This window comes from Arvicanthis niloticus, chromosome 23 (genome assembly GCF_011762505.2).
Source record: "Arvicanthis niloticus isolate mArvNil1 chromosome 23, mArvNil1.pat.X, whole genome shotgun sequence".
In the NCBI taxonomy this organism is placed as follows: Eukaryota; Metazoa; Chordata; class Mammalia; order Rodentia; family Muridae; genus Arvicanthis; species Arvicanthis niloticus.
The window spans coordinates 7,200,359-7,214,662 of NC_133430.1; the positions used below are offsets into that span (position 1 = coordinate 7,200,359).

The 14,304-nt window shown below is 52.0% G+C and overlaps 1 protein-coding gene across 1 annotated transcript; it reads left to right on the plus strand.

Moving 5' to 3' along the window:
* Positions 1–1,055: 1,055 nt before the first annotated feature.
* Positions 1,056–4,059, plus strand: Ckb (creatine kinase B). Its single transcript, XM_076921077.1, has 8 exons — positions 1,056–1,215; positions 1,467–1,674; positions 1,861–2,015; positions 2,093–2,225; positions 2,394–2,565; positions 3,145–3,268; positions 3,407–3,596; positions 3,677–4,059. The coding sequence occupies exons 2-8, from the start codon at positions 1,482–1,484 to the stop codon at positions 3,853–3,855; spliced, it is 1,146 nt and encodes a 381-aa protein (XP_076777192.1). The 5' UTR covers positions 1,056–1,215; positions 1,467–1,481; the 3' UTR covers positions 3,856–4,059.
* The last annotated feature ends 10,245 nt before the right edge of the window (positions 4,060–14,304 follow it).

Sequence of the window (14,304 nt, forward strand, 5' to 3'; positions counted from 1 at the left end):
CTGCACACTTTTCTACCCATGGCCATCCCCTTATGATCATCAGGTTGAATCTAAACTTGTCGTTTCCTCCACACGTTTCCTGATCTATTTGTAGAAGGAGGGACACTGTCTTTCTATAGGCTAGAAGCTATTCCTAGAAGTGGGAATGCTAGGTCATGGAGCAATTTTAAAAATTTTAATAAATACTGCCAAATTACTTTCCAGAAAAAGATGAAGCTCCTGGCAGCTGCAGGCAGACTGCGAACGCCTGTCTTCACGCATTCCAACTCACAGCCGGCACTGGTTGTGGTCAAATTCCAGGTTTCCCCGTACCTGCCTGTGTGGGGCACCAGGAGTGAGACTGTTTCAATGTGTTGGATCAGATTAGTGAGCTTATTTCTGACTGGTGCTTCCTCCACCCCCAGTTTGCCTGCCGACAGTGGGTAGGTCTTGTGGGTGGGGTGGTAGAACTCGGTCCCCCGAGAAAAGGTCCAGGGGATGGGGATTTGGAGATTCAAAAACAGTCTCTAGGAGCTAAGTGTCTTGAATCTTTCAGGGTCTGGGTCCAAGGGTCTTGGCTTGGTTCTTTAGAGCCTGTCCAAGGTCAGAACACCCTGGGTGCTTCCGGGCGGGATCGCAGCCAGACTGCGCCTCTGGTGTTGCACCAAGAACACCCAGGAGATGCCCGCAGGCACCTTGAGGAAGGTCAGCGGCTCTGTACCATTTTGTACCGCCTGGATGCAGTGGATGGATGCCGTATCCAATGTTAAAAACCTGGACTCTCTCACCATGACCCCCTCTCCAGCCCTGTCGGCCAGACGAGGGAGGCAGTGAAGGCAAGAGCCTCAAGTACCAACTGGCTTTCCAGACTCAGTTTCCTGCCCTGAGGCAGTGTGTGTGTGAAGCAGGTCTAGGGTATTTACAGCCCTGGGGTTTTGTCTGTGATCCTGCGCGAGCGCCACGGGGGTGACCAAACTGCGCAGTGGGGTCGAGACTTGGGGACTGCTGGGGTGGGCCGCTGGGGGTGTCAAGGGCTGCTGCTTCGGACAAAGCGGCGGCACCACCCCAAAGGGCGGGCCAATGGAATGAATGGGCTATAAATACCCGCCAATGGGAGGCCGGCGACGCGCCCCTTAAGAGCTCAGGGAGCAGCGAGCGGCCGTCGTCGTTCTTCAGCGCTGCGCCAGGAGCTGCAAGCACAGGGACTCTTCACCCCCTGCACCGTCCGGCATCCCGGTGAGCAGGTCCAAGGGTCGGGGTAGCCCTGCGGGGCGCTACGCGGTGGGGTGCGGGACAGGGAAATCACACGCAGTCTCCCTGCCGGGATCGCGCATCCGACCCGCCAGGGAACTTGGGATGCGCCCGACTCAGACGATACAGACCCCACTGACCTTGGTGGCGTCCGGGGAAAGCCTCGGGGGTCGCGAGTGGTTTGCAGGTCCCTGGATGTGTGTATAAAGCTCCTCTGATCCCGCTCTTTCCCGCAGCCCGCTGCTGCCGCCATGCCCTTCTCCAACAGCCATAACACGCAGAAGCTGCGCTTCCCGGCCGAGGATGAGTTCCCTGATCTGAGCAGCCACAACAACTACATGGCCAAGGTGCTGACCCCCGAGCTGTACGCCGAGCTCCGTGCCAAGTGCACGCCGAGCGGCTTTACGTTGGACGACGCCATTCAGACTGGCGTGGACAATCCGGGTATGCACATCCCTGTAGCGTCAGGCTTCGGCCTCCCCAAGAAGCCCTCCCCGGGCAAGGAGTGCATTGCTCTTCCCTGAACCTTCGGCGGGTTGGGGTCCCCTGGTCCTCTCTGCCCTTAGCCTTAAGGGCCTCGGCTTGCTTCTGCCTGGCGGTGACGTCACTGTTGCCGCGCCCCTCCTCCAGGCCACCCGTACATCCTGACAGTGGGTGCAGTGGCGGGCGACGAGGAGAGTTACGACGTATTCAAGGAGCTTTTCGACCCCATTATTGAAGACCGGCACGGTGGCTACCAGCCCACTGATGAGCACAAGACCGACCTCAACCCAGACAACCTGCAGGTGCGGGACGTCAGGGTCCGGGCGTGCTGGGGAGAGGGGTCTCAGCGCTCACTCCGGCCACCACTTTGTATCCCCAGGGCGGCGATGATCTGGACCCCAACTACGTGCTGAGCTCGCGGGTGCGCACAGGCCGCAGCATCCGCGGCTTCTGTCTCCCTCCGCACTGCAGCCGCGGGGAGCGCCGCGCCATCGAGAAGCTGGCAGTAGAAGGTAGGAGTCGGGTATCAGCCGCCAGAGCTGCTGCGCTCTTGCGCGCGCGCGTTTCCCCAGGGGACTGAGGGTCGGAGACCCACCTTCGCCTGCGGGGACACATTGCCGCAGGCGGGGCGGCTGGCTTGCTCGCCCGCCCACCCAGTCCTTGAACTCTGCACTCCGCAGCCCTGTCCAGCCTAGATGGCGACCTGTCTGGCAGGTACTACGCGCTCAAGAGCATGACCGAGGCGGAGCAGCAGCAGCTCATTGACGACCACTTCCTCTTCGACAAGCCAGTGTCGCCTCTGCTGCTGGCCTCCGGCATGGCCCGCGACTGGCCCGATGCTCGCGGCATATGGTACGAGCCCCTCCCCCCCTGGGCCCCCAGTCCCCGGAAGGTGGGACCCGGCCTGAATTCCTAGCTTGTGCGGTGCCACCCTCCGCTCAGGTGACCTTGGTTCTGAGGATGACTGAGGTCCCTGCGCTGCGGGAGGCCGCGCAGTCTCCAGGGATTCAAGGGTGGTGACCAGTCTCTTTGGCGTCTGTTCTCCGCCCTCCTCCTGGGAGCCGGCGCTTCTTGTTTTCTCTCCTCCTTTTCACCCCCTTATTCCGCCGGGATTGTGCCAGGTGCTAGTGACGCAAAAGCCTCCGCACCCGGGGCAGGGCTCCTACCCCTGCAGACTGCTCGCGCGGAGGCGTGCTTCCTCTGGTGGGCTGCTCTGGCTGCTCCAGACCCTTGCGGGCCATGACTGTATATGAGGTGCCCTGTTCTCCCTGCCTTCCTCCACTGTTGCTGGGATTGGAGTCTTGGTGACAGCCCACACTCCAGCACTCGGGAAGCTTTTTGTTTGAGGTCTCCCACCTATGGCGTCTTTCTGGGTGTGATCTAAGGCTATATTCTGGCAGGGACTTTGTCTTGACTATACCCCTCCTCCAGGCACAATGACAATAAGACTTTCCTGGTATGGATCAACGAGGAGGACCACCTGCGGGTCATCTCCATGCAGAAGGGGGGCAACATGAAGGAAGTGTTCACACGATTCTGCACTGGCCTCACTCAGGTCCGGCCTGGTCCTCACCCATGGCCTGCTCACTAAGGGGTTTGGTGCTAGGGAGGGGTGGGGGCAGTCCACATTTCCCAGGGTCCTTAAGGTTTCCAGCCAGGCTTCCCCTATTAACCTTCCCTTCTCCACCCTCAGATCGAAACTCTCTTCAAGTCCAAGAACTATGAGTTCATGTGGAACCCTCACCTGGGCTACATCCTCACGTGCCCATCCAACCTGGGCACCGGACTCCGGGCAGGTGTGCACATCAAGTTGCCCCACCTGGGAAAGCACGAGAAGTTTTCGGAGGTGCTCAAGCGGCTGCGGCTTCAGAAGCGAGGCACAGGTGAGGGGCAGACAGCACAGGTGGGGGCAGAAAATGCAGGTTTCCTCGGCCCTGCTGACCTGCCTGTCTCCCACCCCCAGGTGGCGTGGACACTGCTGCTGTCGGTGGAGTTTTTGATGTCTCCAATGCCGACCGCCTGGGCTTCTCGGAGGTGGAGCTGGTGCAGATGGTGGTGGACGGAGTGAAGTTACTCATTGAGATGGAGCAGCGGCTTGAGCAGGGTCAGGCTATCGATGACCTCATGCCCGCCCAGAAGTGAAGCCCGGTCCTCACCACCACCAGGCTGCCGCTTCCTAACTTATTACCCGGGCAGTGCCCGCCATGCATCCTTGATGCTTGCTGCCGCCTGGCGGCTAAGCCCTTAGCCTCGCTGTAGAGACTTCTGTCGCCCTGGGTAGAGTTTATTTTTTTGATGGCTAAGCTGTTGCTGACACTGAAATAAACTAGGGTTTGGCCTGCCCTATGTCTCTGAGTGTTGCTTCTCCTTTCCTTGGGACAGTTGTGTGTGTGTGTGTGTGTGTGTGTGGCCTGGCCTGGCCTTGTGTGTCATCTCACCTACCAGATGAAACATGAGCCATAGAAGATACAGGGCAGAGAAGGAGGGAGCCTCTGAGTCCAGCCTGAGCATCTAAGGACATTTGTGCTTATAGGGTGGAGCCTAGTATTTCCTTAGCTCCAGCCAGCTAGAGAGTCAGAAACTTGACATCTTCCCCAGTTTCTTCCGTGTTCCTGGCAGTTCTATCTCCTCACTTCCTTCCCCTCTAGGCTCCAACAGACTCCCAATTCCTAAAGAACCCTCTCCCTACTTCCTCCAGCTCCCACCCTCCAGGTTGAGGTGCTTCCTCCTGATCCCTCCGCCCAACTCTAGCCCCAGACAGCAGCAAGGACTTTGCAGGTTTGCAGCTTCCTCTCTGGGGCCCTGGTGGTTGGGAGGAAACTACTCTCTCCTAGCTTCTGTGCCACGTCATCTAGGAGACAGGACAGTGGCTAGAGGGGCTGTGCGGTGACCTGTCCATGGGACACATCAGGGGTCCTGGGCACAAACAAGGTTTGGCTGTCTTCGTGGTGACTTATCCTGGTTGGGCCTCATGAAAAGATCTGGCCCACATATGAAAGCTGAGAAAGGAAAAAAAAAAAAACCAGGCCCGGGACTACAGTTCCCCGCCCCCACAGTCACTCTTCCAAGAAGTCTGCTGCCACCTGCTGGTCAGACTCACCATAGGCTTAACCGATGATCAAGCCAGACTTTATATCCAGTAGATGGGGAGGCACCTTTGAGCTATGAGCTTACAGAGTTGTGTCCTGGTGTTTGCTTCAATGGCCAGACTCCAGCTATGGCTCATCTAGGTGGTGTCCAGGTTGGGGAAACTCTAATAGTGTGAGGACTGACCCTCTAGAAAGCTGCCAGAATGCACCTCACTAGGTGGGCTGGCTACAGGACAGGGCAGGTTCCCTAGAAGTACAGAGAGGTTAGGGGTCTCCGCTTCTCTCCTTAGTGTCCTGGGATAGCACTCACTCCTGTCTTCAGTCTCACATGTCCTAACAAATTTGCAGCTAGCACTTCTGACTTTCCTCCTGCTGCTTGAACCTAGAAGGGTTCTACTGGCTCAGGCCCCTTCCCACCAGTAGGGTTGGGGCCAGCTAACCTGATGTGGCTAGGGTAAAACAGATACCATCCCACTGGAGGTGGGCACAGCACCGTGTGTGTTCTCCTTCCCCATCCAAACCCCAAGGATCCACAGAGCTACAGCCTGAAACCCCACTCTGCTTACGCAGGATCCAGAGGGCAGACCCTGGCCTAGAAAGATGTGTTTTTCCCCAGACAGTGGCTCTCGTGAGCATCTTGGACCAGCCACTCAGCCTCCGGCACAGCTGGCTCTCTCTACCCCACCAGCTGTCCTTCTGTTTCCAGAGTTGAGCGGTTTCCTGGCCACGGGCACTTCCTGGCCTCTGTAGGCTCAGATACTCAGGACTCTTCCAGGCCCTGAAGTTCCTACCCCGACCTCACCCAGACAGAAGACAGAAGAATCTTGTTCTTGTGTCCCCTCCGCTGTGCTGCATGTTCCATTGTAAGCTGTACTGGTGTTAGGTGACACAGGGCTTGTGTGCACTTCACTCTCCTGTGCTCAGCAGACCTATGGGACATCTTACGGCAGTCCAGACAGCCCTGCTTTTTCTCTGGATCTGAGGTTCAAATGAGTGTGCTGAGCTTTCATGGGAGTGGGTGCAGAGAAGGTGCTGTGCTCACTGGGTGCAGGGGTGTCGTGAAGGCACATCTCCCTGGGACAGTCCGGCCACACTAAGTCGGGGATTGCCCTGATTTCTTGCCAGGAGCAAGCAGAGAAGGGTTTCACCAGGAGCCACCAACACTGGGGTAGTCCAATGAAAGGGGCGGGTGTTCTGTCCACTAAGACACCAACCTACCATACTAATAAAAACCCCAGCCCTGGCCCTGGCCCTGGCCCTGGCCCTGGTAGAACTTCTAGACGGCTGACGCAGGAAGACCACTATCCTCAAGAAATAATAAAAAAATACAACTGTTCAGAGGATGAAAGAACTGGTCAGGATTGTTTACTTGAAAAAAAAAGAAAACAGAAAAAAAGCTTGGACAACCCCACCCCACCCCTCCTACTTCATGCAAGCAAACTTCACACTCAGGGCTGTGAAGACAGGCTAAGGAAGCCGGGAAGCAAGCATGGGTTATAAAACAGCTCGCACTGAGAGCCCACACAGATTATGTATGGAAAAACCCCCAGAACAGTCTGGCTGTGGGTGGTAACAGGTGATTTCCTTCTTTATACTTCTTTCCCCGAATTTCTTCCACCGAGCATGTACTGCTTATGTAAGGCATTTTCTGTCATGTTGAGGGTCAGTCTGCGGGCTCTGCACATGCCAGATGAGTGCTCCACCATGGAGCTGCAGTCCCAGTCCTCCCTATGGACCTGAGGATGGAACTGAAATCCTCCCGCTTCCACTAACCAGCGGCCGGGATGATGGCTGTGTATCACCTCAGCCTGTTTTTGCAGTGTAATGTTTAGAATTAAAGCAAGGGCTTTGTTAGTGTTTGGCAGGCTGAGCTATAGCCTTGTACCAGTAAAACTGGAAATATTTTTCTTTCTTCTTCTATTTATATTTTAAGAATTTAATGTGTCCCAGCTGGTGGGAGTCCCCTAAGGCAGTAGCAAGAAGGCATCCACTGGCACCCTCCCCTATGATGAGGAAACTGAGGCTCAGATAGAAAAGCCTGACTCTAGGTCAAGCCTAACTCAAGCATGGATTGATTCCTCCGCTCTTTAACGTCTGGGGCTTGCCGGGCCCTTCAGGGGTGGGTCCAGCTTCTCGCAATAGTAGCTTAGAAGGCTGCAATTGCCCACAGGGTTCCTTACACAGCACTTCTATTTCTGACCCAGCCTGGTACTTAACAAACCTCCCAGATGCCCGAGGCAGCTAGACATTGTACCCACAGGGATTCAAGTTAAATATCTTTCCCACTGGCCAAAAGGAGAGTCAAACTACTAGTGTAGTGGGCAACAGCCTAGAGAAGCAAGGCTTTTCAGTTGGCTGGGACTCGTGTCCTGCAGCTACCGGGTGTCTCTTCATGCCCTTACTCTGCTTTGCTAATGACACCACGGCTCAGGCATCCTGACTACCACACCTTGGCAGATACAGTCCCTACTTGAACAATAGCTGGGTATTGCGGCACATACCTTTAACAGGACAGAAGCAGGACTGGCAGGAGCTCCCTCTGGCCAAAATTTAAGATACTGATGGCTTAAGGTCCCCTGGTTGTTCCAAACCAAACCAAACCAAACCAAACCAAACCAAACCAAACCATCTACTCAAACAACCAACCAATCAACCAACCAACCAACCAAACAAAAAACCAGGTAGAACCCAGTGTGGTGCTGCACGCCTTTCATCCCAACACTTGGGAGACAGAGGCAGACAGATCTCTGAGTTTAAGGCTAACTTGGTCTGTAGAGCGAGTTCCAGAGTGGCCAGGACTATAGAAAAACCCTGTCTTGGAAAATAAACAACAAAAAACCCAAACAAACAAACAAACAAAAAGAAAGAAAATCTGTTCTGTTGAAAGCAAAGACTGGCTCTGTTAGATGCTTCTGACCACTCACCAGTCCTGCACATACACAGGGGGCGGGGTGGTAGTGGAGGTGGTGGGGCTTGGGTACACCAGATGTCCAAGCTGGTTGGTTCTGGCTTGACAAGGACCACCTGTGTTGCTGCCTGGCCCAGAAGCCTCATCCTGTCCTTAGTCCCACAGACAGAAAGGAGGGGCCAGACATCGCTTTTCTCTGGCCTCCAGTCAAGGATTACATGAATTTGCTTTTTTAGCAAAGCCCCAGTGTTTGCCTAGGTTCATTAATGACATTCCACTCAGTAGTGCAACTCTGAAGAGTACACTCACTGCCACCAGAGCACAGGACATAAAGCTGCTCTGCGTGACAGGGTGGGTGCCCTAGGACTTACCAAATGGGGGAGGGGTGTGGCCAGTGGGTTGGGGCTCAGACTTGGGAGAACTGAGCTGTACGTCCAAGAGTCTGGCCTGAAAGATAGTGGTGGGCAGCAGATGCAGGCCTAGACTGTTCAGGGCAGCCTGGACCGGGGTCTCCTGAGGCTAGGGCTTCTCTACCTAGGACTATCCACTACCTCCCTGAATGTGTCTGTGGGGCCCAGGCCTGCTGGCAGCTCCTGTGAGGAGGCAAGCCAGTGCAGATCATGATCTAGAAGGCATGGTGGAGGCACACTGCATGCCAGGCCTTTCTAGATGCTTGGTGCAAGCCATCCCGTCTTGGTCTGGGACATAAGACAGCACCCATCTTACCGGAGGAGCGAGGGCACTCTTTGGTGAAGTACTGAGAACAGAGCCACTAAGAGAAGTGCATCATCAGACTTTATTGGGGACTTCCTGGTGTCATGGCCCCACATAGCATGAGTGGGAGACAAGCTGGGCTCTGTGCCTGCCACCTGCCTTCCCACTTCCTGCAGGCTCGTTATGCCTGTCAGCTCTGCATCTTCTCTGCCTGCATCCTGCTGGTGCAACCCCTTGGCCTCCTACGCTGTCCCTTCCCGTCTGGAAACCGAGCTTCTCAACAAGGGGAGTCTCCCTTGCTCATTTTTATAACTCTAGGATCAACACAAGGTCCTCCAGGGTAGCACCTTCGTTTAACCACCTACCATTTATACCTCGATAAACAGACCTTTGTTTAACCACCTACCATTTATACCTCGATAAACAGATCTGCTGTCTGACTGGCAAAGGGCATGGAGCAGTTAATCAACAGAAGGGAGGTCTCCATTTTTTTTTTTTCAACTTCTGATTCTAATTTAATCTTCAATACCTGACTCCTGATTACTTAAAAGTTCGCAAGACAGAAGTCTCTGGGGCAGCTCAGGAAGTAGCTATCTGTCTACTAGGAATAAGCAATTGTTCAGCTTCCTGAGTCCCTGACACTGAAGGCGTAGAAATGTACACAGAAAATGTAGAAGGTGACAGCTTAGCTCTGGAGGGTGGAGAGCGCCGGATGTGGTAGAGCAGGGTCTGCACAAGGCCGGGTCAGGGCAGGAAGCACAGCAGCAACCACTTGGTCCTCCTTACTTTGATTTACTTATTCTTTTTTTTTTTTTTTTTTTTTTTTTTTTTTTTTTTTTTTTTTATCATTTTTGAAACAGCTGCTCTTTGTAGCCCTGGCTGTCCAGAAACACCATTTGTAGACCAGGTTGACCTCAAACTCAAGAGATCCTCCTGCCTCTGCCTCCCAAGTGCTGGGATGAAAGGTGTGTGCTACCACCACCTGGTTTATTCTTTTTGTTGGTTTGTTTGTTTTCGTTTGTTTGTTTTTCCGAGACAGGGTTTCTCTGTGTAGTCCTGGCTGTCCTGGAACTAACTCTGTAGACCAGGCTGGCCTCGAACTCAGAAATCCGCCTGCCTCTGCCTCCCAAGTGCTGGGATTAAAGGAGTTCGCTTTTAACCACCACTGCCTGGCATGGTTTATTTATTTTTTATTTTTATTTTTATTTTTGGTTTTTCGAGACAAGGTTTTTCTGTGTAGCCCTGGCTGTCCTGAACTCACTCTGTAGACCAGGCTGGCCTCGAACTCAGAAATCCGCCTGCCTCCCAAGTGCTGGGATTAAAGGCGTGCGTCACCACCGCCCGGCGGTTTATTATTTTTAAAATATCTTTGTGTGTTCATGTGCCATGCAAGCAGATGCTTGTGGATGCCAGAAGGGGAGACTGGACCACTTGGATGCAGATACAGCTGAGGCTGTCTGCTGTGGGTGCTTAGGAATTAGGTTCCCTGGAAGAGGAGCAGCATTTGAACAGCTAAGCAACCTTTCCAGCGCATTTGTTCTTTCTGGCGAGACTCCTGAAGGCCCCAACTTATCAAACCCCAGGAATCACAAGATGAGCGTCTGGGGTTATGGAAAAACAAGCAGCCCTGATTTTGCAGTCAGCTTTGCCACAGCTGACATAAGAAGACCCACAGCCAACCAAAGTCACAGCCAGGAAACAAAACAAAACACAACACAACAAAACAAAAGCAGATGGGGCCTGTTTCTTTGGCCGTGTCTCAAAAAACAAAGCAATAGTAACAAAAACCAAAAACCAAACTGTTATCACCTTGATGATAGTGTACTGAACCTCTGAACCTGTAAACCAGCCCCAATTAAATGTTGTCTTTTATAAGACTTGCCTGGTGACAGTGTCTGTTCACAGCAGTAAAATCCTAAAACAGAAGAAGTTGGTACCAGGGACTGGGGTATTGCTGTAATAGGCCTGACATTGCTTTTGTTTGGAAGAATGTGGATTTGGAGGTCTTTGGATTTGGAAAGCAGTGGAATGCTTTAAATGGGGCTTAGTGGGCCATCCTAGTAGGAATATGAAAGACTTTGTTACAGAGAGTGATTTGAATTGTGCAGACCTGGCCCAAGAGGTTTCATTGGAGAACAATAACAAACAAACAAAAAGAACTTCAGTATATGGCCTAAAAGACCGTTTTTTGTGTTATTTTGGAGAAGAATGTGGCTGCTTTTTGCCCTGGTCTGAAGAGTCTGCCTGAGGCTCAGGTGAAGAGACTCAGATTAATTACACTGACAAAGGAAGTCTCAGAAAAGCCCACCATAGACTTTGTTCTCTAGTTAAATCTCATGAAGAGCGTTTTAAACAAGCACAACAAGCTGAGAAAGAAAAAAAAATATAAAACATAGTTTGAGTATTAAAGGGGCATCAGGAAGTGAAATGGAGCTGAATCCGAGGTTCTAGGAGATTGCAGATGGGGCAAGATCCTACCCAGCTAAATTTAGATCCAGCATGGTGGTACACACCTTTAATCCCTGGAGATAAAGCCAAACAGATTTCTGAGTTCAAGGCAGGCCAGCCTGAGACAGACCAAGTTCTAGGTAAAGAAAAGCTTAAATGCAGGCATGGTGGTACATACCTTTAATCCCAGGAGACAGGCCTACAGTTCAAGGTCAATCTACAGAGAAGATCCAGGACAGCCAAGCTTAGGCAGTGAAGGAGTTGGAAAAGAGGAAGCAAGTGATAATGTAATAGAATTAGAGGCCCTGTCCCAGATCCTGCAAGCAGCAGAACTTGGCAGCTTTGGCCATGTCCCTCTGGCTTTATGGTCAAAAGAGGAGACCACTGGGACAATTGATGCTGGCTAGCTGGAGCTAAGGAATTAGTGGTGATTAAGAAGAGACCAGCATCACCGAGGTGAATCTTCTTTTTTTTTTTTTTCTCGAGACAGGGTTTCTCTGTTAGCCTTGGCTGTCCTGGAACTCACTCTGTAGACCAGGCTGGCCTCGAACTCAGAAATCCGCCTGCCTCTGCCTCCCAAGTGCTGGGATTAAAGGCGTGCACCACCACTGCCCGGCTTGAGGTGACTCTTCTGGGAAATGTTTTCTAAAAGCACAAAGAAGCTGTCTTCCAGAGAGAGACAAGGTTGTACCTTGTGCTGCAGCTGGACTTGGTTAAGCGTAAGAGTCATCCAGGTGACTAAGACACAAACCCATCCCAAAATAAAACAAGGTAGGAAAATAACGATTATTCTTACCCAGCTGTGACCCCTGTGAGACACAGTAATGGGCAGTCTGGCAAGGTATACCCATGTGGGCAACAGTGAAACAAACATTGCTTGAGATAGTCTTAAAACTAAGCCAGGTGTGTTGGTGGTACATGCTTTCAATCCCAGCACTCAGGAACCAGAAGCAGGAGGATCTCTGGAAGCAAACATGTTCAACATAATAAAACCGTCTCAAAATAAAAGGCAAATGGTAACAACAAAATTGCCCAAAGTACAGGCAGGTTAGTGGAAGGCAAAGCGATAGTCCTATCTAATAGCCTGGATCTACTCCCAGTCCAACCTCTGGGTCTCCACCCACTCTGTCCTACAGGAAGGGTTCTGATGGCTGGAAATCAGTGTTAACCGACCCACAGCAGCTGCCTGTCTGCTGAGGTGCAGCCACAGGGGAGTGTGGGAGACAAGGACACAGGTCTCAGCCAGTAAGGATGCCCTGCTCTTTCCAGACATCTAAAACGTCATTAATGTAAGAAGGAACCAAATTGAAGCCATTTTGAATAAAAACTTCCATTTTGAATAGGGGTCAAATAAAGGTTAAGTTCCTAAGCCCTCCCTGGCTGACTGACATTCTGGTTGGCTGGTGAACGCTCATCAGGTCGCCCCACCAAAGTTGAATAATCCACCCAATGGGACCAGGATAAGTGTACCACAAAGGCAGGTTCCTAAGAAGCCCCCTAAGCCTAAACACTGACTGGCGGGATAACTTGGCCTCGTCGTTTGTGGATTCCAGGCTTTAAACTGTACCATTTTGGCTCTGGGTTCGAGCTCAGCTCCCTAGTCTGTTCTGTGGCTCTAATTGATCAGTAGCTGCCTGAATACAATCGGTTTTTGTCATCTGCTTAAATACTTACTAAGATGAACATTCAAAGATGTACTCAGTTCCCCTGCACACTGTTGTCTCTGACTGGTCAGGTTTTGCTGCCTAATTCAAATAAGGATCTTGCTTTGCTGGACTCTTTTGCTTGCTTGGGCTGTTTTGTTGGCTTCTGGACCCCCAAATGTTAGTGCTTCTGCACACACCCCTTCCACGCTTCAGGCTGTCACTATTCTGGGTCCCTGGGATGAAGGAAAAGGAGATGAAACTTTCCTACCCTATACAGGACTTACATTGTTGGGTGGGGAGGGCAGATGGCCCAGACTGGGTAGATTTGTAAACAAAGCCCATAGTCAACTGTGGGTTGTCATTGTGCTGGCTGCTGTCCAAGGAGCACCAACGACCTCCCACTTACCTCTACCTTTGTGCTGGGCTCAGTGCCTCTCCCCTGAGAGGGTCTATGTTGTCCTGCTGTCCTGAAAATTGCCATGTAGATTCTCCTCCACTGTTCCCCTCCAAGTGATGGGAGTTACTTTCTTACTAGGTTTGTGCTGGCTGGCAGGGTGCTCTCCCGAGAGCCATGTGAACCACAAGTGGGCTAAACCAGGAGAGAGGCGACTCCTCATCCTAGTGCTTCTGGAAATGGAACCCACACCAGACCTTGGATGTGCTTTGCCACAGGCATGCCCTGAGACATTCTGTCAGAGCTCTTGCAGAGTGGCCATGATGCGCTGGTTACCTGTCTGTCCTGGCTGTTGTCTGCCTAGCAAGCACAAGACAGGTGTTACTGCTGCTGTTCTTGATTTCTTTGTTTTGTCGAGACAGGGTCACATGGTATAGCCCTGGCTGTCCTGACACTCACTCTGTTTACCAGGCTGGCCTCAAACTCAGAGAGATCCCCCTGCCTCTGCCTTATAAGTACTGCAATTAAAGGTGCAAGCCATCATACCAGGCTGTCTCCTTCTGACTTCTGGAGGAGGCAGGTGGGGGAGGTTAGACCCATCAGTGTTCACAGAGTGGAGTCTGCACTCATCCTACTGCTCAGAGGTGCTAGCATGTTTCAGGCCTTTGGTTCAATCCCCAGAAGCACACATTCCCTAGCCCAATCTCCTATAACTTTAAAAAAGTTTCCCCAGACATAGTAGTATTCTCTAAGAGCAGTTCAAGATCAGCAAAGGGTACATGAGATACTCTCTGAAAACCAAAGGAAAAACCAAGGAGTCTGTACACTAGACGGTTAGACCTACCCAAAGCACACACCTCAACCACTAGGCTTCTCTGTCTAACCTGTTAGCCACCCACCCTCTGTAGCCTAGACAAGGTCTTGCTGTGGACAACTGTCTTTAAGACAGTACTGTCAGCTGTAAGATTCCTACACTGGTTGTATTGAGAGACTTACTATTGACTTTAGTCTTTCTGCCCTGCCATCTGAGGAAAGAGACCACAAAGGCGAACCACCGTACCTGGCTTAATTTTGAACCGGTCCTGCTTCAGAATGATGCCCCTCCCCCGGGCCTTCCCACACTCAAGATATTTTATTATTACATCAATCAATCAATCAATCAATCAATCTTGGTGCCTTTGCTGGAACTGGGTTTTGGTCTCCCTACAAAGTACTTGTGTTCCACCAGTGAGCTAACAATCAAAGTGGTGGCCTTCTTGTTGGCCTCAGACTGACTTTTGTATGGTGGCCCAGCATCTCCAGAGATGAAAAGAGGCCCTAGGAGCCTGGCGCCTTTGTCTCTGGTAAGAAAGTTTGCAATATTAACCCTACCCTCAGAACCATGCGGCCTCC

Excerpts from the sequence above, each read along its gene's own strand:
- Ckb (XM_076921077.1), top strand. The coding sequence starts at position 1,482 with ATGCCCTTCTCCAACAGCCATAACACGCAGAAGCTGCGCTTCCCGGCC. Across the intron at positions 1,675-1,860 it reads GACTGGCGTGGACAATCCGG|GCCACCCGTACATCCTGACA; the intron begins GTATGCACATCC and ends CCCCTCCTCCAG. Across the intron at positions 2,566-3,144 it reads CCCGATGCTCGCGGCATATG|GCACAATGACAATAAGACTT; the intron begins GTACGAGCCCCT and ends CCCCTCCTCCAG.